The 23606-nt window shown below is 46.9% G+C and overlaps 3 protein-coding genes across 4 annotated transcripts in view; 1 reads left to right on the top strand and 2 right to left on the bottom strand.

Moving 5' to 3' along the window:
- CLIC1 (chloride intracellular channel 1) overlaps positions 1-1583 on the top strand; it is a 28204-nt gene extending 26621 nt beyond the window's left edge. Inside the window, exon 6 of the mRNA XM_066581619.1 lies at positions 206-1583. Coding sequence (XP_066437716.1) covers positions 206-367 — 162 coding nt within the window. The 3' untranslated portion in view covers positions 368-1583. The remainder of the gene's footprint in view (positions 1-205) is intronic.
- A 696-nt stretch (positions 1584-2279) lies between these two features.
- On the bottom strand, positions 2280-6710 carry LOC136580773 (ly6/PLAUR domain-containing protein 2-like). The gene is made up of 3 exons (XM_066581618.1): positions 6650-6710; positions 4377-4499; positions 2280-2617 (listed from the first exon to the last, which is right to left on the bottom strand). Exons 1-3 carry the CDS (start codon positions 6696-6698, stop codon positions 2415-2417), a joined length of 375 nt encoding a protein of 124 aa, XP_066437715.1. The 5' UTR covers positions 6699-6710; the 3' UTR covers positions 2280-2414.
- A 6419-nt stretch (positions 6711-13129) lies between these two features.
- LOC136580772 (CCN family member 5-like) lies at positions 13130-21168 on the bottom strand. Of its 2 annotated transcripts, none has more exons than XM_066581617.1 (6): positions 21035-21168; positions 20754-20958; positions 18740-18919; positions 18111-18245; positions 16045-16238; positions 13130-14004 (listed from the first exon to the last, which is right to left on the bottom strand). In XM_066581617.1, the coding sequence occupies exons 1-6, from the start codon at positions 21104-21106 to the stop codon at positions 13681-13683; spliced, it is 1110 nt and encodes a 369-aa protein (XP_066437714.1). In that variant the 5' UTR covers positions 21107-21168; the 3' UTR covers positions 13130-13680. The 2 variants fall into 2 exon arrangements, with proteins under 2 accessions (XP_066437714.1, XP_066437713.1); XM_066581616.1 differs by having other exon boundaries at positions 18108-18245; positions 21035-21167.
- Between the last annotated feature and the right edge of the window lie 2438 nt (positions 21169-23606).

The following is a 23606-nucleotide window of genomic DNA, read 5'->3' as shown; positions in this document are numbered from 1 at the left end:
CTGAAAAATCATGGTGTTGCTCCCCCTCCCCTCTCACACTATGCAGTATCACAGACATAGAAACTGCAGCTCCATCCCCCTCCTCCCCTCTCACAGCACTCAGTATCACATGATGGAGAAACTGCAGCTCCAACCCCCTCTTCTCCCTCCTGCCCTTGTGTCTCGCTGACTCCGATTCTCACTTCTCCCCTTTGTCTTTTTGCAGGTGGTCTGCGAGAAGTTTCGAGGATTTAAGATCCCAGAAGAGTTCACTGGAATCCATCGCTATCTCACAAATGCCTACAAGCGGGAAGAATTTGTCAGTACGTGCCCGGCCAAAGCCGAAATTGAACTTGCATACGCCCAGGTGGCCAAGCCCCTCAACTAACAACGCCACTGTTCAAGACACCGAGGAACGCCTCCTATTTAAACTCCTTATAGCAAACAAAAAAGCCCTAGCTTTTATTCCTTTAAGAAGGGCAGAGCATCGATTTGGCCTGTCCGTCTGCCCCTCGATAAATCCGCTCCGTGTGAGCCCCTCCTCATTAGGGCCTTATAGATCAGGCTCAGGGTAGTTCCCAGCCACCATGTATGTGATAGATTCCTGCTTGCTCCTCCCGGATGAGCTTTCTGTAATCTATAGGAGTCCATATTGATAATGGATGCCTCTATAGGATGATGCATAGAGGCAGCTCACATCCCGTGCCACAAGTGCCTTGTACTACCCTCCTGCTGTAAATATGAGGACCAATATTCCATAGGAGACCCCATATAGATATCTTCTGGTGCCTACAATTCTCTCCTGCCCACAGGCCATTTTATTCCTCATCTTGAAGAGACAGTTAAAGGGGTTGTCCGGTTTAGAAGACCTGTTTTTCCTACTAGGGAACATTGAGTGGATAGAGGGGTCATTCAAGACCCCCCTCCATCATCCACAGCAGAGAGCAACTTCAACAGGGACTCTGCAGGACCGACACATCCATTCGGTACATTGACTGCCCAATGGGAATGGTAATACTTCATTCCGGCTCTGGTAGTGCTGCAGGAAACTGAGCACTGGGGGTCCCAACAGTTTATGGGGACCCTCTAACAAAACAGGCCATCCAAAGTGGACAACCCTTTTAGGACTGTACTTGCTGATAATACAGCCTCCAGGGCTGAAGTGCCCAGAGGAGCAGTAGTAAGTAGATGTGTCACGGCCGCTGTCGCCCTCCTGTTCTTTTTATACTAGTCACAAACCTCAATCCTGAGGGTTTGACTGTAGGGGGACCTCTTTCCAGTGCACACATTTCCTGTTAGTAAGCTCTGTGCAGTTATTTAAGTAGGAGCAGCAGAAGATGTAAATTGGAGCGCAGAAACCAGCATTTATACGCCTTTTGTATATTTTATATGTTCAGACGCCTTTTGATTAACACTTACCTGACAAAGTCCAACCCTCTAGCAGCACACACTGACCTGTAGATGTGGTGATGACCCCTAGAGCCTCCTCTCTGACAATCATTTGGGTAGGACTCTCCCTGGAATCCCGGCGTAGAAGTTGTATATTTTAATATCCTGAAGAAATTGCCTGAATATTCACATTTATATTAAAAACAGAACCTGAACGTTTTGCCATTGTCTCTGTGTACAGGACAGGGGGATTTCGTGGAAACAGTCAGCAAGTAGTCTGGCTTTTTTTTTTTTTTTTTTTCTTTTTTTACCACTGAGGGAAATTATTGGGGTTTAACGGCTGGTTTAAACAAACAGTTAATTTTTTTCGCCCCTCACAACAGTGCCGCTCTTGTCCATGGCTGTGTCTGGTACTGCAGCTCGGATCCATTCACTGTTGTCATGGAAGGCTCCACTGTTAGTAGCGCGGGACTGCAGATAGATCTCACAATACACGAACAAACTCTGACACAGCTAGGTCTATTGGGGGCGCTCTGGGAGACTTGGCTGGAGCGTGACCTGCAGATGGTGCAGCACCTTACAGCTTGGGGCTCTTGCTAATGACCAGAACTGCAGATCCCTTGGCCAGGGAAGAGGCCCTCCTTCTCAGGACGCTTGGACTATTACTCTTCCCTCCGTGACTCTTCATTGTAGGGGTTCAGGGGTGTTAGTGAAGGCTAATATACCATAGAGGGGGCTCATGAAGAGAGGGGTTCACCTGTGACATGTCCTAGAGGCTGCCTGCAGCTACCCCAGGGAGGACTTCACTGCAAACAGGTGTATACAGCTCCCATGCAGGTCAGTAACAGCTGTATACAGCTCCCAGGTCAGTACACAATGATAATGTATAGAATGGACTAGTGGACGCCACCTGTAATAACTGCATGCTGGAGCCGCACCTGCTCCGCTTTATTCATATCTGCAGGCTTCTGTGGATATAGAAATACATTGCAGTACATATAGTATACAGATGTGAGCGCCGGTCAATGACACAATACACATCGTCTCTATGACAGGAGGAGCAGCAGGAGTGGCGGTAGCAGGGTGATGCTCAGGGACCACTTGGAGGCCACGCCAGAATTGCAGAGGTCGGTATCACAGCACGTGTTGTGGTAGGTGACGTTGACTCCCAGCGTGCTCTTCTCTCCGCTGATGCCACACAGACTACTCACCGCGCAGCTCATCTCATGCAGGGTAAAGGGAAAGTTTTCTGTGGGAGAAAGCCCATGTCAAGAGGTTGTCGTGTAATCCCCACACTACCCACCAGGTGGCGTCTGCTGCAATGTATCTGTGCTGCTTACAGAGGATTGTCCAGAATGGATACAGCTAGAATGGGCATCACAAAGGGTGAAATCTGCTAAATCCACACCAGTCAGCTATTGCTGCGCAGTTTTCCAGCGGGGGGGTGGGTGAGGGGTTTTCGCGTCCCGCCCTCGATGCTTGTGCCGTAAAACACTGAAGATTCTCCGCATACTATTCTGCTGCCGAGAATCAAAGTATTTCTGCTACACCCTTAGGGCTTATTCACATGACCGTATGTGCGCAGGTATCAAGCCGCGTAAATAAAAAAACAAACGACCATGTGAGGCGCTGTATTCATTCAGATGAACAATTTCTTGACACGTAAAAAAAACGACGGGAAAAATGGCACATGCGCAACTGTTTTCGGCCGCCAGTTTTCTGTGGCGTGTGAAAAGATAGGTCTTGCAAGCTCCCATAGATCCCCATGGGAGGGGGAGGGAAGCGCTGGGGAAAGAAGACAGCTCACTCTAATTAGGCATTATTGGTCATTCCGAGGATTTTTGCCAATCGCTGGTGTTCAACGCTTCTACGTGGGTTTATTTTGCCGATACGCCGCAGTTGCCCATGTGCATGGCATGAAATATGCAAATAAAGGGGTTTTTTTTCCCAGATACACTGAAAATAATGGGTGAAATTGCCAAAAATAGGATGTGCCACATCGCTCATCCAAATAGACCACTGAAAACAACGGGTTCAAGGTCCTTGCGCATCTCGCAATGCATAAAACTTGCAGGGGCGAAATTGCTTGTGTAAACGCACCCTTACGGAGAGATAACTGGCAGTAAGTTTGTTGCAGACACTTATGTGAATGACCATTTATGAGAATGTTGCTTGCAGACATCTGTGTGCCGCTGCTGGACATCCCCAGAGGTACCGAACAAATCTGCCGTGTGTGGATTCAACCGGAGGCCGTGGTCACACCGGGAGCATTTGCAGCAATAAGGCCACTTTCACACAGCCGTGAAAATCCTGCAAGAGTTGTGAGTTGCGAAATGCGCAAATATGAACCCTAATCTTTTGAATGGCGTTATATACCGGAGTGATTTTGTTTTGTTTTTTTCCCGCATCTTGGCATGTCCGATCATTGGCCATTCCCTCAGAACACATTGCTTATTTTTTTCAACGGGACAGGAAAACGCATCGCCGGCGCGTGACACAAGGCTTCCCATTGAAAACAATGAGAAACACTTGCCACGTCGGTGGATCGCAACTTTACTGAATCGATGGGGGGCGTTGTTAAAAGAAAAATGCCTCGCAGCCTCCGTGTAAAAAGTACGCTGGAGAGCATGATAGCGGCGGGTTTCATGGCCGATATCGCGCTCGCCCGTGTGAAAGAAGCCTCCGGATGAGACTTTCAAACTGTTCATAAACTTTGGGAAAAAATCCACACTAAATCAGTTCTGAAATGAACTTGCGCCAAAGTAGGTTTAGCAATGCATCCGTGCAGATTCCACCTCTTCAAACAAGGGTGGGAATATCCGCACCAACTGGTAACCTCCCTAAATCCACCCCACATGAACGCGACCTAAAGCTGGACTTCACCTTGCTGGGAGTTTTCTACTGACTGCTGTGAATCCCAGTAGAGGGGAGAAGAAAACGTACGTGTAATTACAGGGTGGGATGAGTGGTGTAATGCACACACTGACCAGCAGGGCGCTGCCACTTACTTGTCTTCCCGGTGGCTGTAGAGAAGAGGCATCTCTCATTGGGGGGACATTTAACTGGGAACTTAATGCAGTCCATTGGAGAGATGGTTGGGAACAGGCAGGTGTAGCATCGCAGGCCATCCCCTGTAGGGTTAAAGACAGTGTTACTCCGCCCACTCTGCGCCTCATTCTCATGTATGTCGTTTTTGGTCATGGCGAATTAAAAAAAAAAATCTACATAAAAGATGCGAGAGTCTAGAAAACAACATTCATTGTATCCCTCAGTGCACACATGCTGCCATTTTCAGCGCCACTTCTAAAATAATTTATCTTTAACCCCTTCAGGGCACTTTTTCCTGTTGTATATTGTTTATTCCCTTTTATTCCAAAAGCCATAACCCTTTCTCTGCTGATGCGGTCGTACGAGGACTTGTTGTTCGCGGGGCAGCTTGTAATTTTCCAATTGTGCCATTTTAGGGTAACGCACAAAATAATTTATGTGGGAGATTACAAAAAAAAAAAAAACAGCTGTTCCGCCTTTGCTTTTTGTACGGGAGCCCTCATGGGTGGCTCCGGTACTTCTGTGTGTTGTCATATGATGGCGTGATCTGGGTGGGGCACCCCTTTACAGGGAGTTGGTGGCAGAGCCTCTTCCATTTCTGCCTCCTGTAGGTTCTGGACTATCTGGATGACACGATGGTGGCAGAGGTCCACAGTAGGGTGTTCTGTGAGAGGGGGCACTAGAGCAGTTTCTGAGAGGGGGAGGGTTATATTTGGGTCCCGCTTTCTGCTTCTGTCAGGTTATATATGGTGGTCTATATGAGCTCCATGTTCCTGTGCAATGTGTGTATATATGTATATATAATATGGATGGGTTTCTTTGGGATCTTCAAACAGATTTATAATGTGTTGTCCATAGCAACCAGTCAGCGCACTGTTGCGGTAAAATAAAAGCTGTGTTGCGATTGGTTGCTGTGGGCTACAGATCACTTGTCTCTTGGAAGGTTAAATCTGCCCCCGTAAATACCAACCACCCATGGGATGTTATATGCTCTGCCCAACCCTCCCAGGAACGCCCACTTTGGGGAACACTGTAGCAGCCCCACCACATTAAGGGTGCATTCACACATGGCCGATTTTGGTGCAGAGCTGTAGTAACTTTCATCCCTGCAATTTGAATTCAACTGAGGGGGTGAAATCTGGGACAAATCCTCAGCAATATGGGAACGCACCCCAAGGCTGGTTTTGCATTTTTCTGTCAGTCTCTTTCTGATGTTTGCAATGGGGTAACAACATGTATGATATTCTTATCTCCTGACCCGTTTGTCGCCCACAATCCGCCATGTGAATAGGGGTAAGCAGGTGATTGGATCCACACCTGACCAGATCCACGCTCATCATTTCCACCGACCCCCGGATGTCCACAAATGACATCTGATAACATGTAAGAATCTCGTATCTACCGCCTGTACATGAGCTGCAGATATTGGCTCTCAGGACTTCGTGAAATAACCGTCCACGCTCTCCTCTGCGTGTGAGTATATTTGTGACAGAAGTGACCCAACAAACATTCAGTCCATAATACTGCGCTGGATGTAATGGAAGCCAGCCTACAGGATGAGGCGTCGGAGAGCGTGAGGATCGGCGCCACTCTGCTCCTCAGGTTATGTCAGGAATTACAGCTCATTCATGTCAGCATGGAAAAGCTGCAATACCAGGCACAACCCGTGGATAAGGGTGGTGATATTTAGTGAAAATATAAATATAAATATATATACACACACACACACACACACACACCCACACACCCACACACCCTGCGGAGAGGGATCATAGCTAATAAGAAGATGCCCTTGTGCAATATTATAAGGTATCAGTCTTCTAACCCCTCCTGTTCTGTATTTCAGTGTGCCATTACAGTGAATATGTCTAGGGAGAGATTAACTGGTGGAGTATGTGCCCAACTGCTGGTTCTAGGTGGGCAGGTGCCCAGCAGATATAGCCAATGTCCAACTGGTGGCGGCAGCTGCCCAGCTGGTGCCCGGCTGCTGTATTTGGTGGAGCCGGTGCCCAGCTGCTGGGTCTGCAGGGATAGGTGCCCAGCTGCTAGGAGGCCAGGAACAAGAAACTTAGCCTTGGCACTTATATACAGGGCTGATCTTTGCCCCGGATGAAGGAATGTTTTGCTGTGCCTCAGAAGACCTAAAAATACAGGTAACATGGCTGGCTGCCTCCTGCAGTCCCGGTCTCTATAAATGTCCCACTCACGGCTACAGGTAGTTCTATCCACTTACCACATTGTATGAGGAAAAGCAGGGTCGTAGCCACAGTAAAGATCTTCATGTCCGTCCCTTCCTTGAGTGCTCCCGGATCCCCTTCCTGCCTCTTATATCTGCTTACTTCTCCTTTATTACCGACCTCCTCCTCTTAATTATCAGTAATTTAATTTATCTCACTCCGCTCAGCATCCACGGTTCTGGCTGAGCTGCCCCAGAGCCATGAAACATGGAGACGTCGAGATCTATCTGGTGCCATATTTTATGGGGTTTTGAGTCTATGTAGCAATGGTTACATACAGTAAATATTGATGATCACAGTCCACTATAATTCTGATACAATGATTCAGTAGTCAGGGCACCCCAATCATATCAGCTGACTTATTGGATTTGCAGGATCTCCGTGCTTGAAGTAGAGTACCTCCGGATTCAGCAGAAGTCATCATCGTGAACTCTGCTGTGATAGACCACAGATCTATATATCGGACTGGACCCCATGTGGAACACCCCAGAGGGGTGACCCTGGGCACCTGGCTAACTTGAAGAGCTGGGAGAGATAAGTGTTGGCTTGTCACGGTAGCACTTACCAGCGTCTGGTCCTGGAGGGATGACACGCAGCCAAGGACAGAGGAGGATCGCAGGCCAGCTTCGACACCCCTAGGATACGGAATGCCAATAAACGAGTTGATGGATGTAGTAGTACTTATCACTCGTGACACCACAGTTCCCACATACCGGTATGTTACGTGACGGAGAAAAGAACACAGACTTGTGTATAGTATAACTTTTACTTGATAATAAACTTTTACAACCGATTATGCAGGTATAATTCACTTTAAAATGTCAGCAGGCTATAGCTCAGAGGTAGGCCGCCTGCACACGGGCGGAAATCCCGCGGCGGGATTTCCCGCGAGATTTCCGCCACTGAAAGCCTGCATAGGAGTGCATTACAATACGCACTCCTATGCAGACGCCCGCGGTTTGGCCACGCGAAATCTTGCGCGGCAAACAAACCGCGGCATGTCCGCACAGAAACGTCACTCACCCGGCCGCCGACTCCGGTCTGCGCATGCGCCGGAACATGAAAGAGCCGGGGCCACCGGGCGGGGGTGAGTACGCGCTCGTCTCTGCAGGCGCTCGGGTCCCGCGGCGAGAATTCTCGCCGCTGGATCTGACCCGCTCGTCTGCAGGCGGCCGTAGGGAGGATACATGGGATGACTGCGGTCCTACAGTCCACATTATCTGTATGTCACCGGTCTCAGACTGGAAGCACTCCAGGGGAGGATAGGGGTCACTCTGAAGACTCTCTGGCAGACCATTATTGACAGGCAGGCTTAAGCTATAAACATCCTACACGCAAGCGCGTGGGTATGACTCAGTAAAGTACCTCTGTGTGGTGATCCTAACTTTGGACGGCCACACAGGAAAAGCCTGTACTGTGAACTGGTACCTGTTTAGAACTTTTAGTAGGGTTCTCTCTCTGATGGTGGAACTCACTCCATTTACATCCACACTCCAGATGCTATGGGATATCACTCCTCTTCCTCCATCTTCACCTACATGGAAGCTGAAGGTGTTACCATGTGGCTCTGTGTTAGCGCTCTGTAGCAGGCAAGATGGAAGACCTAACTCCCCTTCCCGCTCTCAAGCACTCACATTTATCACCTCACTTGTACCACATGACATGACAAACTGATACATCTACATGCAGGCAGTGATTTTATTACTGTTAACCTCTCAAGCGCCACAGCTGTGCAACACACACACTGAATATGACAAGACAAGCTTTGTACAGTGCATCTACATAGGACATGTATGACATTTATGCAGGGGACCAGGATGGTGTTCTGGGCCACTACACACGGGCCATATAATTATGGGCCTTCCACAGGATCTTTTGGTTGGTGTTTCTCAACTCCAGTTCTCAACAGTTCCCAACAGGTCAAATTTTCAGGATTTCCTCAGTATTGCACAGGTGATGTAATGATTGTCGGTGCCTCAGACATTGCCGCAGGTGTTCTTACTATAGGATATCCTGAAAACATGACCTGTTGGTCCCTGGGGACTGGAGTTGTGTTTTGATCTTCAGCCCATTTTCCGCTCTTGTCCTCAGTGCCTGTTCTTCACTGCTTAGAACCTTGATATTCTACATCCACAATTTATAATGGACCTAGAGAGTCCTTTTTACCCCCTGCCGATGGGCGGTCATTGCCTGTCTGCCAGTTGGGGCTGCTTTAACATCAATACAAAGTACTGATGACCTAGAAGTCCAAGTGCAGATTCAGAAGTGACGATAGATTGCTATGGCTTCCTGAGGCCCCCATACACGTTGGAAAAGTCGTACTAATTTAGCAGGACTGGCTAATTCTTACATGTGTATGGGGGTCTCCTGCCAGATGACGTCTAGGGACATGATGAAGGAAATTATGTTCTTTCTGGTGATAAGTCACTGCCAGATCTGTAAGACTGTTGCTTCATTCACTGTCCCCATGGAAAACATATAAACACTCAGCCAAACTGGGAGTTGGGGAAAATAGCTATCGGTAGAACGTCTGTTCATGTATATGGGGGAAGACAAGGGGACATGTTTGTCAGTGGAACAAGTGTTCATATGTACGGGGGGAGTCGGGAAATAGCTTTTGGCAAAGCGAGCATTCATGTGTATGGGGGAGACGGCGGGAAATGGCTGTCGGTGGAACAAGTGTTCATGTGTGTGGTAGGATTCAGGGGAAATAGCTGTTGGCAGTGGAACAAGGGGGGAAATGGCTGTCGGTGGAACAAGTGTTCATGTGTACGGGGGGGGGGGGGGAGTCTGGGGAAATAGCTGTCGGCAGAGCGAGCATTTATGTGTTTGGGGGAAATGGGGGAAATGGCTGTCTGTGGAACGAGCGTACATGTTTATGGGGGGTGCAGTCAGGAGAAATGGCTGTCAGTAGAACGAGTCTTCATATGGGAGAAGCCGGGGGAAATAGCTGTCGATAGGAGCGTTGATGTGTATGGGGGGCAGTCGGGGGAAATGGCTGTCAGCAAAACAAGTGTTCATGTGTACGGGGAAATGGCTTTCAGTAGAACAAGTGTTCATATGGGGGAAGTTGAGGGAAATAGCTTCATATGGGGGAATGTGAGGGAAATAGCGGTCGATAGGAGCGTTTATATATATATATATAGGGGCAGTCGAGGGAAATGGTTGTCAGTAGAACAAGTGTTGATATATGGGGGGGGTTCAGAGGATATAGCTGTCGATAGAACGAGTGTTCATGTGTATGGGGGCGTTGGAGGAAATGGCCGTTGGCAGATCGTGTTCATGTGTATGGTGAAGTCGGGAGAAAAAGCTGTTGGGTGAGCGTTCATGTGTATGGGGGGAGTCAGAAGATATAGTTTGCAGTAAAATAAACGCCCATGTGTATGAGGAAAGTCAGGAGAAATAGCCGTCAGTAGAACGAATATTCATATGTATGGGGGGAGTCAGAGGATATAGCAGTTGAATGAGCATTTATGTATATGGTTGGAGTCCGGGGACATAGCTGGCAGTAGAACCAGTGTTCATGTGTATGGGGGGGAATTGGTGGAAATAGCAGGATGAATATTCATGCGTATGGGGGGAGACAGGAGAAATCATGGCTCTGACACTGCCTCATAGCTTAATAAGGGGACACTATATAATAGACTGCTAGCCGCGGGAGGATAATAAGCCGCTGTGTTCATTCTCTACATAATTCGTTGGTGACTCACAATGACTGTGTGTGAACATCCTCGTGATTATCACAAGGGCTGGAGGGGGCCCGCTGGCCGCACACTGTCTCTTTGTCCTCTCCTTCATTATTTCTTCCTGGGCTGTTGGGGTTTGTCAGTAGATAGTGGGCCGTGGTGCACAGAGAGGTCGGACAGCGCACTAGAAAAATGAAGCCCCTTTCAGGAGCTTCTTGACATTAGCGCAATCCTCACCACCCAAGACTGTAAGTTATCACCTCACACCCTTGGTGTGCGGGCGTCCCGTCTAACCGCGGTGACTTCTGCTCTTCAAGTTTCCTCGTTCCTTGTGATATTCCTCCCTATGTTACGGTATATATAAGTACCTAATATAAGAGCCGAGCGAAGGACAGGAACCATTAGGAACAAGAACAGCGCTGCAGCACATGGTGCTATAAAAACTACACACAATAGCATGTAAGGTTGGGACATCGACACAAAGATATCGATAGTATCGACTATCGCTGCACAAACTATCGATTATTGTATAATATCGGTGGAAAGCTATCGATATTTCGATATATTGACTTTTTAAAATGCTGTATAAAACTAAAACAGATCTAGGGTTAATAAAGCAACACAAGTAACAAAAAAAATATAGCTTTCTTTTAAAACTTTAAACTGTTGAATTTATTATTAACTTCTAACTATTAATAACATGAAAATATATTAAAGTTACAAATGGAAATAAAAAATTACAGATAAAACATAGAATTAAATTAGGTGTCTGAAAAGAAGTTTCTTATTATTGGCCCCAATAATCGTTATCTAATGAGCCAAGAAATATTAATTTGCTCGCATGCTCTCCCTCCACAATGCTCCTTCGGGCAGACATGACCGGGAGTGCAGAAAGATGATTGGAGGTAAACACACTGAAACAAGGTCCTGCCGGCTACAAGGAAGCCAGAAGATGGACGTTGGACCTGACAGGATGTGAGCATGATCTCTCTGTGTTTGTGGGGCTGTGTGCCCTGCATTTTTTTAAGTTGCCGCTGAGGGATCAACAGTCTCCATGGCAACTTGTAAACAATGCAGGGCCTGGTAACGCGAACGCAGTGCCCAAACGCAATTGTAATTGCGTTAGATGGGTCTCCTATCTTTTCTATGGGCACTGCGTTCGCGTTAGAAGCCGAACGCACGACATGTCGCGTCTCCTTTTCTGGACGCGACCTTCCTGCGTTCAGCACAGCCCTCCATCTGCATGTGTTAATGCTTTCACTTAGAAAGCATTGCCCACAGCCATGGCGTTAGACACAAGAGTTCAGAGCCTGATCTAACGCGATGAACAAATGCATGTGGATAAGGGGCCGAAGACCCCACTTTTTTGGAGAGTCGTTTTGCCTGGAGCAAACCTTATTGGGGACAAAAGAGTCACCTCACACTTTCCAGAAGTTTCTAGAACTTGTTTATAAGTTCATTAGTGCAGCGAGCAAAACTACATCCTGTACCGACACAAAGGAAAGGGCGGAATCTAAAGAAAGAAAATATGGTCACCGGACCACAAGACACGCTTCTTCTTTACAAAAATCAATATTATATCGCCTTAACCCTTTCCAATCCAATTTGTATCCTGGTTTTCCTAGGGGGCTTACTCTTTTTCTGCTGTTATACAACAGCGCTATATGCTGGCTAAAGCCAGTACTGCATGAGGTGACACGTTGGATAGGCTCTGACAGCAGAGAGGCTGGCAATATACAGTAAGAGAACCCTGACGGACGTCTTCCAACATCGGAGCTGTACAGCCTTAAATCATAATGTCTTCACAGGTCAGACAGTGGATTGGAAAGGGTTAAACTATCGATGTTACTGATATATCGCACATAACAATATCGATGAAAATTATCGCCAAAGCATTAGCGATATATCGATTTTTCGATATATCGGTTTTCGATGCCCCAACCTTAATAGCATGTCACATAATAAATATATATGCTAGCAGAATTACGTGGCTTCTATTTTGTTGTTTGATACTGAGATAAAACCAACGTAATAATCATAATAAAGTACAGTCATTTCACGGTGAGTAAAGAAAAACGGCTAGGTTATGTGTAGAAATTTGATGTCATATACTTACCCCTCCGCAGCCACCCGTATCCAGCACTGCAGCCCCACTGTGGTCCTGGTGATTTCTGTGACAGATGATGCCACAAGAAAGCCGGTGACCAATGCAACCAACGAGAGGCTACAGCATCACTGCTCGTTCTCCTGGCATTGGCACTCATATCCTGAGCACCATGATGCCAGGAGCTCAGGAACATAATGCTGCAGCCTTTCATTGGCTGCAGCAGTCACCTGATTTCCTGTGCCATCATCTGTCACAGCAATCACTGGGACCACAGCGGGGCCGCAGCACTAGATTTGGCGTCCGAAGAGGGACAAGTATAGTTCATGTTGTTATCTTCATACAAGGGCTCCTATTGAAGTGGGGTTCTCCAGTAGCTGGACAGCCCCTTTAATATTTGCATTTGCATTCTGATTTTGCGAATATGGCAAGAACGGTAGGTCCTGGGGGGCTGAAATGTGGTTTAAAACCTTCCAAGTCACTTGACTTACCCATGGGGCAAAGTTGGTGCAGATTGCTCCAGTCATTTGGCTGTACATAAGGAACAAACAACAGAAATCCACATATATGATATATACAATCTATCTTGTGCTGCTGTTCTGTTTGTCTCCCTTCTAAATTCCTCCCTCCCCCCCTCCCCCCATGTCATCTGCATTTCATTACAAGCAGTAATAACTTACAGAGGAGACATGTGACAGCGTTTTATTTCACTCATAGACAGATTGTTTAAGTGATGATATATTTAGAGAGCATAGCATTCTAAAACTATAATACTGCACCAAAAGAAGAGTATGAAGCAAGCACCCCGCTCCATGATGGGGTCCTGAGCCAACAGATAAACCGCTGCAAGAGCCGAGACACATCCCGAGTGTCTTAAGGATGAACATTCCTCCAGGGTCCTAGTAAAATGGCTATAGCAGAGCGGATCATGTCTCCCACCTCAAGCATTATACATAGCATCACATTCGGAGTAACGCCAGGACTCTTGGGGAGACCCCCGTGTGCACACACTGACCACCAGGGGGTTTCTGACAAAGATCACGTTTGACAAAGCAGTCATGTCCTACAAGTCTCATCAGAAGGGGGACCAGAGGCCGGACCCCACTGATGTGAATGATGAGATTATGTTCCCCATCCCAGATTCTCATTTGCTTTGTTGTCACCTTTTACTGAACCTTCAGCTTCTTTGCTCATTTGTCAGAATCGCCCCTGCAGCTTTGCGGCAGCTGCCAGGCATCTATTCCTCTCCCACCAGCTCGTGTCTCCTCTCTCCTCCCGGCGTGACTGTATTCTTTCCCTTCTTCCCTTTATTTCGTCTCTTGCCACCGCAACGACACCTCTGCACCCACATTACTTGGCGGGTGACTTTCCTGTTGAGCTGGGCACACTGAAAGGATACTGGGCGCGTTCCGCTCAGGGAAGGGGTGCAGAGACGCCCATCGGAGCAAAGGCCACAGAATTTAGGGAGCAAAGGGCGACTTGACAGACAATCCCGGAAACGGAGATGCAATGGATGGGACCAGCGCATGACATGACTGCAGACGTTGTTTGCCTTAAGGACCTGCAAGACAAGGATGATGGAAGTAATCACTGCAAGAAAGCAAAGATACTAGGAAAAAGAAAAAAGTTTGTTACCATGTTATCCAGAAGAGCAAATGTGATTTTGTAATTCTAGTAATGACTTACAATTCACAGTTAGAGGTACTAAGGAAAGCCGCAATCACATTTGGTCTACTGGCTAACACAACACTAAACTTTTTCCTTTTAGCCAGTAGAGCAAAATCTGATTGTTCTCAGTAAGAGAAACCAAGTAATCTTGTAGATATGATAGCTTTTAATGCCAAACAAAAATACATGATGTTACAGCAAGCTTTCCAACTTACTTAGGGTCCTTCCTCAGGTATAATGGAATAGAACCGAAAAAGTGTGTGTATGTATATATATATATATGAAAAAGGCACAGACATGGTGTGATTAAGCAGAGGAGCAAATAAATTAGTCCACCGATAAGGGATGTGAAAGTTTATGGTCTCTAAATTGGTGTTATGGGGTCAACAGGCCAGAGTGTTTTCTCTGCTACAGAATTCTCATAATCTCCAATGCTGCATGAAGCCTCTTGAGATGTTCATGCATCTCTTGAAAAAGTCAAAGAAGGTTATAAACTTGTACTCACAAATTCTTTTATGGCATTGAGATTTGAAGTTGCATTTTAATATAGTAACCGTCATATGTTCTATGTTGTGTCCGTGTTTGGAAAAATCCTCAGCAACAGATAATTTGGCCTTTCTTTAATTGTGTGGGGGTGAGTCCTCATCCTCGCTTTAACCTTTTACATGCCAACGTTCCCAAATGGGATCATTACTTCAAATTTTTTTTAGTAGCCTAAATTTTACCATTTTGCTAACAAAAATTTGGCCTGTAAAAGTTTACGTTTTTGTCTTATTTCTCCCCCAACAGGACACACAACAGGATTAGGTACACAACATTGGACATGGAACATGTAAATGTCCCCGGGATCTTGTAGTTTTGCTGTGTGTTGGGGATTTGTATCCTGTCTATAGTCAGTACATGCAAGCAGGTCTTGCAGCTCCTTAAGGCCCATTTACACGTAGCGATTATCCTTCAAAATTTATTCAAACGACCAAAAATGAGCGATAATCGTTACATAAAAACTTGCACTTTTCGTTTGAACAATGATTTTAAGGTGAACTTAAAATCTATCGTTCAGCCACTGAGAAGTAAAGCACACACATTTATCTTGCAGTAGACCACACACTGTTATCTCCACAGGAGCCTGCAGATAATATTGTAATCTGCTGCCAGACGTGAGCAGAACAATGCAGCTGTGTGCACAGCTAGGCCTGTGATTAATCACAAACTGGGCTTTGCAAACAGCTCCTGAAGGTCCTTTTACATGCAAATGAAGATGATAAAGTGTTAATGACCATTAACACTTTATTCAAATAGATCGCAAAATCTTTAAGTCATTTGAAAGATTATCTTTGAGTGTAAATGGGCCTTTGTATTGCAGGGAGAATACTGCAAGTAATCATTGTATTACACAACACTCTGCCACATTGTAGAGTATCACAGGATCTTTCTCACAGGCCTGCTGACCACTCTGCTGTCCGTGCATAGGCTTTACACTCACATATGGTCACAGGATGTCCTGAAGTGCCGTTCCATCATCACAGCGCACAAACTGAGCTGCAATCAGCGTCCGTATATCAGCCACGAGGGGCAATAGACAAATGCTTCAAATTTGGGGACCACAATAGTTTGGCTCCTCTAAACATCTGTGTGGATGGTGGGAAGTGGCAGCTGCTCCGGGTTACTATATAATACACAATATTTCCAAACCCCTCCTCTACAACAACCAATACTACAGACATGAGCAGCGTGGCCTGCAGGTTGTTCCATGTGCGTTGTGTCCCAAGTGGTGATTGGTTAGCTGATCTATGTGATATGCAGCCGTGTTTTAGTATATTTCATCGGTGGGGGTTTTACGGATCAAATGCCATGCTGCCACAAGCCCCAAGTTGGTATGGTCTGTGGGTGAATTGAGAATTTAGCGACTGTTGATGGCAGTGGTGATTCTTACCGTGTAGTTGGCACTGGGGTATTGGCCCTTGCAGGGTCTGATCATGCAGAGTCTCCTCTCAGCTTTTGGGACACAGCTTTCCTTCTCGTAAGTTATTCGCACCGAGTTCCCAAATCCACAAGTGCGCGAGCAGGGTGTCCACTCAGTATCCGGTTGGCAGGAGTGCATGTCCTCCAGGGGCTCCTCATCCTGTTCTGCAGGGATGAAATGTGGTCATAAGGAGCTAAGGTTCTATACGACATGGCTCGCTGTACGGATTTCCCCCTATGTAATCTCTGGCTGGCTCATAAGGCTCTCCGGCTAACCTGATGTAGTGGCCCAAAGTATACATATCTGGCCCCTCCATAACTGTCCATAGAGGTGTCCCTAATTGTCTTGTCGGTGATTTATGTGTATTGCACAGCTGCAGCATGAGAGGTTAATGTCTGGGTATGTCTGGGAAATGTAACAGTTTGTGCGTATCCAATGTTGTCACGTGAACATGAAAGATATATGTCTTTGCAAGGTGTGCAAGTCGGTCAGTCTTTACAGTAATTGAGTGGGTCTGCAAGTCTACCCATGGATTACAATCTGGTCTAGAGGAGTGTGAGAGAAAGCGCCACCTAGGCCAATCCAATATGGAGAAAGTAGAGCGATATATCCATATGCTGTAAATGGAGAATAACCTGGCTTATCCCTAGTTGGTATAGAGTCCTGAAGCTACCATGGAAGGATTGAGAGAGTGCCATAACACAACCAAACTGTGAGTGTTGGCCAGTAGAGAGAGTAAGAGAAGTCGTCCGGGAGAGTAGGCTTACAGATAATGAGGACTGTACGTATAAAGATGCCCCGAGTTGCCTCCCTACCTCCTCGCAATTAGCAGTTGTCCTTAAGCCAGTCCTCCACAACAAGAACTATCGTGTATTATCCCTGCTGGATGTTTTAGTAAAGAAAGGCTTTACCAACCGTTCCCGGTTTAGCCTATTTAAAGTACAGCCCTGTGTGTGTGGACTATTTATTGCACCATTGTCAGAGTTAACTGCAGTGGATGGAACGGTGGCGTCACCCGTGACAAATACCGAAGTTTTAATGCAGAGTTTTATACAGGTAACTGCACCACTAGGGTTGCCTGCAGAGGCCTGTCAGGGCCTTGGTAAAGGGTTGCACGCATCCCTCAGGGGAGGAGATGGTAGGGCCACCGTGACATCCCTAACAGCTATGCCGCCATCACCTCAGCTGTGGCCCTGCACCTCGGTCACTGACCCAGTCGTATATTGCAGCCCCAACCACTTTGGACACTATCTGTGTGACAGCTCATGGCGTTTGTGACACTACATGGTGCCCGAATGGGCTGGGGACAGGGAGCTGACTCTCTAGGGACACACAGTTGGGTGTTTAAGTACCAAATTCCTTCAGTTGTTACCAATAAAATCTACTGTTACACTTTTTCTGCTTTCCTTCAAACAGTCTGGTGCTTTTGTGTCTGGCAGTTTATAACGGGAGGGGGTTGAGGTATCCAGTGGGACTGGTTATGGGACATCTGACTAACTTTCTACTAAAGGGGTTCTTTAATGACAAAAACCCCATCCATATGTCAAGTCAAGAACGTCATAGAGGAGCCTCTAAGGGCAGTCTGTCCTCAGGACCCCCGTTCAATATTCTGCCATTGTGCAGAGGTCTTTTCACAGGCTGGTCCAGAGTACTCATCCCCTTATAGTGCTGCATCCTCACACTCAGGTCTATGTCCCCCCCCCCATACAGTGCTCGATCCTCACACTTAGGTCTATGTAATTGCCATCCACTGCTCCATCCCCAACCCAGGTTTATCTCACCCCATACACTGCTTCATCCCCCCCCCACACTTGGGTCTATGTCCTCCCCATACGGTGCTCGATCCTCACACTTGGGTCTATGTCCCCACCAAACACTGCTCCATCCTTACACTCAGGTCTATGTCACCCCTATACAGAGCTCCATTCCCATATTCAGAGCTATGTAACCGCCATTTAGTGCTCCATCCCCATACTCAAGTCTATGTCACCCCCATATAAAGCGTCATCCCCCCACATTCAGGCTTCTCTCACCACCTGAATCTTCTCTTCTGGCCCTTATCTTTGTAGACTCGTCGCCCAGAGCTGGGTAGATATCTTGAGGTCTGGCCTGGTCTTCAGATCCATTGGACACCTCCAGACATCTCCATTGGGCGCAGCACTCACCTGGAGCTGAGGGTAGAACAATGCAATAAGCGCTCTATGTGATGAGAATATAGTGAGCCAGAGGCCTGCACCCCATGAGATTACATGACCTCAATAGACAATGTTTAGGGACTCAATTACACAAGCATATTTGTGCAGCGTATTACGCGCGCAATTTTTGCGCACGTAATATGCAGTGAATAGAATGGCTTTGTTCACTTGAGCATATTTTTTCATGCGATGTACGATCGGCCTGTCCTATTTTGGTGCATATTATTTATATAGAAGGCCATAAAAATAAATGGGTGTGCGTAAGTACACGCAAAATATGCCGGAAACCTGCCTACTTGCTGCGGATTTCCGTAAATTACACTGCATATTCATGTACCGAAATACACATACACCCATGTCAATGCAGCCTATTACTGGGGTCTTCCTATGTGGTAGAGGGGCCTCGGGGTTACTGCTGCCCCCGCACCTGCTATAGCTGCGCCCCGGCTAGAGGCCGTCCATTTTCTTACCTGTCAATAATCGCAATTCCTTGCAGTTGTAGCTGAGGGGTTTCTCCGGCTCGGGACACAGGGGGGCGCACTCGATACTCCCGTTCTCACATCTACAAAGACTCTCACAATCTACTTCAAACTCTTCTCTGTGGAGAATCTCGTTGCCATTGTGGATGCAAGACTGATGCTCATGGCGGACTGGAGAAAAGGAGGAAAAGGGGTTAAATGCTGATGTAGAAACTGAGCAGCGGAGTAAGTTAGATGAGGCAAAACGGTATTACTGACTGTCTCCCAGACCTCCAGCGAAGAACGGAAACTGCTGGTCACCGCCGTCAGCTATATGATTGCTCACTGTCACCTACAAAGGTCTCCAATTGGCGCTCAACTGTCCGTCCCTCTTACCGCCTGTGGACAAGCGGGTGATATTTCTGGAATGTAGCAGCCATGGTTTTCAACCCTGTGCAACACCCTTAATGATCTCTACATTTGAGTCATGTGGGTTCAGACTCCGAGATGGCCCATCACAGCCAAGTCATCTGCCTAAAGTCTGGAACCTTACAAATGTCTCATCCGGAAATTCCCAACATTTGCATCCCCAGCAAAACCCTGAAACTCCCCTGAGATGTCTGACAACTCTGTATAAGGTGCAGAAACCGCAGGATGGGAAATACTGAATTAACTGGCAGTATGTAGAGTGCAAATGTAGACTTCTAGAAGCTTCTTAACTATTGTTTGCAACCATGTAAAGAATGCCAATGGTAGATGTTGTTAATACTTCTCACAGCTGAGGGTTTGGTACAATAGTATCAGGGCTGACAATCCTCTGTGAGATAGATAGTCCAGACTGCTAAACTCACAGAGGGTTGTGTAGACTTGATACAATACAAACCCTCAGCTGTGACAAAACAAGAATGTTCTTATCCGCTAATATTAAGCAGAGATCTTGAAAATGGTGAAGAATTGAAACACAAAGGAAGAAATGTACTTCGAGGCGGTCTAGTAAAGAGCACCCAGAGGGATGTGCAGGAAGTGTGTGGGGGGGCATGAGCCCCCTAATACATGAGGCGCGTGTCTGGCCAGTATGTGCGCCAAACCGTGAGACCTGCGCCGGCTCTAATCCGCTGCACATGTCCACTATAAGGTATGGCAATGTAAACCATAGTAGATGCAGCGAGCTGCAGAGGCCACGCCCACTTTTTGAGATGGCCACGCAGGGTGCACAAAATCCAAAAAGCCGCAAATGTTTACGTGAGAATAACTTGCTTAAAAAAATTAAACTTTTTAATGCGAGAAAACTGCTGTAACATCCTAAACAAATGACCCCCAAAAGTCCGGTAGAAAATTCCAGAACCGCTCATCATACATGGATAGTCATTAGTAGTTGATTATTGGGGGTTGCACTTGGGATCCCTGCTGATCAGCTGTTTACTGGACCCACTGTCATTGTGGACAAAGCCAGAAGCAGACAGCTGTGTGCGTAGTGCAACAGTCCGGGATGGTATCACATAGGTGGGACCTGTGCCTGCATTACCAACCTGGGCCACTGCAATGTACACAGAGCTGTCTGAGTCCGCAGTGATATCAGCTGATCAGATGGGATAACGAGTGGCAGAACCCACTGATCAACTATTGATGACCTATCCTGAGTTCTAGAACACCCGTTCAGGGTGCATTCACACATTGCAGGAACACTTTGGAAAAACCGCAGCAGTGGCTTGTGTATGGTATTGCAGCTCAGGTCCCATTCAATTCAATTGAGCCGAGCTGCAATACCACACACAACCAACAGATAAGGGTGGCGCTGTGTTTAGAATCCCAGAACTGACATTTATTACTTGTGCACAGGGTCTGATTGGCGGTCTTGCAGCTGTGACTCCCACTGCCAGACATTCTGTGGAGAGGTGGTAAATGTCAGTTCTGGGAAGACCCCTGTAGGCTGCTGGGAGGCGCTATATTGTGATGTTTCAATATCAAAGTTGCCTGAAGGCGCTCAGTGAATGTAGTAGAAATACAGTAGAGTGTTATAACAAACCCTTGCACGCGCCTCGCTGTCCGCTCACGTCTCCCTGAAAGTCGCAGATCAGATCTTGTGTTGCATCGCACGGTCTAAATCCATCACATTCAGAGCCGAGGCCTCGGACACAGACGGTACACCCACAACCACAAGAGTCCAGCACTGCAGCCGCTCCCGGGGGGCATGGAGGAGTCTCTGGGCAGCTGCACATCGGTGGGCATCCCTTAAAGACAGAAACAAGAATAGCCATTAGACAGTGAAGGACAGTAACGCGGAGTAATGGAGCAGAAGAGCCTCACCGGCGCCTCCCCTGAGCTGCAGGCCACACATAGCAGCAGCAAGCAGACTGCAGTATAGGAGCCCATTCCCATCAATTAGTTGAGACGTCTCCAGGGATTCCCAAAAGAAGCTGCCACTTATATAATTCAGCAGGACCTCCCGCCATTGGCCAGCAGGATCCCTGAGTCATAATGTACAATCCAAGGTCAGGTACTTCCACCCCGCATAGGATGCCTGCGCCCCGAGATAAGGAAAGCTGACAGTTCTATCGCAAGTCCTCAAGTTATTATTAATCTGCTGAGTACAGGGCGTCCAGCGCTGTAATCCTGACAATTGTCCCTGCAGTGCCCCTACAGGGGACATCAGGCATTGCACAGAACAGAAGCATTAGGTCTCCTCACTATGGCCTGTCCAGGTCACACGCTGCGCCACTACCATAGCTGTGCCAGCGTGGGGCGATTACACTACCCCATCACCGAGATAGAATGGAGATGGTGGGTAATCACTGGATGGTGCAACAGGTGCGACCTTCTACATGGACAGTGGATCTGCTGTGTGTGGAGGACGCCATGCAGGGCGCCGCTTGTCTCGCTCTTGGAAGTTCCCTATTCTGTGGGAGTCATCTGTCCAAAGTCTGGTTATCTATATGGTAATATTTTAAAGAGCATAAAGAGTTATAAACCATACGAGGCCGGAAAGTGTGACTGTACGCTGAATACCGACCCCTCCTGAAGAACGGCCTCAGTGTATTTATATACCACCACAAAGGATAAAGCCTTGAAATAGAAAGTGCAACCGCATGGCTCCGAAGGTCCTGGGATGTCTGCTGCACACAGATAGTAGACACCATGTGCTCACAAGTCTGGGTACATCATGTACCAGGGGCGGCCTCCATGGATCGCAGGGGATCTGGGAGGGAAGTTCGGCACCTTCATCTCTCTGTCTATTCCTGAGCAGCTCCTGCAGTGCAGCCGGCCGCATTATCCTGCTGGAGGCGCTGCTGCCGTATTAGGACAGGGGGGTCAAACTCATTTTCACTGAAGGCCAAATCAGCTTTATGGTTGCCTTCAAAAGGCTGATTGTAATTGTAAGGCTGCTAATAGTGACTTCAGTAGTAATAGGGTCTCCCATAGTGTCCGCAGTAGTAATAGTATCTCCATAGTGGCTCCAGTAGTAATAGTGATCCCCATAATGACCCTAGTAATAATACTGACCTGCATAGTGGCCCTAGAAGTAATAGTGACCTCAGTAGTAATAGGGTCCCACCATAGTGGCCGCAGTAGTAATAGTGTCTCCAGTAGTAATAGTGACCCCATAATGACCCTAGTAATAATGGTGACCCCCATAGTAGACACAGTAGTAATAGTGACCATATAGTGTCTCCTATATTGGCCCGAGTAGTAATAAGTGATTCCCATTGTAGTCCTAGTAGTAATAGTGAGCCCTCTATCGGCCTTTAGCCGGCCAGCATCCCTACAGGCATTTCACTCACCCAGTCTGCAGGTTCAGATAATGATGTCATCTGCAGTCCTATGTAACACCCCAGATAACACACAGTGATAACGCTGAGGACAGATAATGATGCCGCCTGCAGTCCTATGTAACAGCACAGAGAACGCAGTGATAATGCTGAGGACAGATGTGTGTAGTAGATGTGACTTGCAGTCCTATGAAACAGCACATATAAAACACAGTAACATGTTCACTAACATGTTAACCCTTTGCAATCCAATTTTGAATTCAGAGTTTCCTAGGGGGATTTCTCTTTCTGACATTATACAATGGCACCACCTGCTGGCTAGAGCTAGTACTGCAGTATTGGACATGCTGGAGAGGCCTCCAACAACAGAATGGCCAGTAATATACAGTAAGAATAACCTGCTGGACATCTTCCGACATCGGAAGCTGTACAGCCTTCAATCAGAATGTCTTCAGACATCAGACAGTGGATTGGAAAGGGTTAAATGTTCATTTATTCTTTACAGTAGTCTTTTATATTAATTTATTATTGCTATTCTTTTTGGAATATAAGCCATATTTATTTCCTATTACATGGGGTTTGGTGTGTTTTTGAATGTCTAGAACAAATTAATTGGATTTACATTGATTCCTATAGAAATAATTGCCTCGAGTTTCATTGGTTTCAAGTTTGGCCAATTGCTTTCAGACAGATTACCAACAAAACTAGAGGTTTGACTGTACTTTGAAAGTGCAGGAGCTGGGATGGTGAAATGGTAAAATGTTTGAAAGAAGGTGATGTCTTAAGGGTTAAATTGTCTGCGCTGGGAAAAGAGAGCAAAGATAAGTCCCTAGGAACCCTACGGGAAGGTGTCATCAATTTAAATTCCAGCGTCTGCTTGTGCAATGCTGCTGAGGTTTAATCCGGCAAGCACATCCCCAATTCCGTTAGAAGGTGTAGAATGTTCAGCCTATTGTACCACTGGTAGAGCGTCGAAATGATTCCACTCTTCAGGGGAAGTAACAGGGCTGAAGCTCTTTGTTTAGTCTCGGCTGAAGATGAGTGAGATTAATATTCCGTCTTCCAGATCGAGTTGGTGGAAGTGAAGATTATTCCACTTCCACCCATCGTTA

This window comes from Eleutherodactylus coqui, chromosome 10, assembly GCF_035609145.1.
Source record: "Eleutherodactylus coqui strain aEleCoq1 chromosome 10, aEleCoq1.hap1, whole genome shotgun sequence".
NCBI lineage: Eukaryota > Metazoa > Chordata > Amphibia > Anura > Eleutherodactylidae > Eleutherodactylus > Eleutherodactylus coqui.
This window is presented reverse-complemented; position numbering and strand designations above follow the sequence as displayed.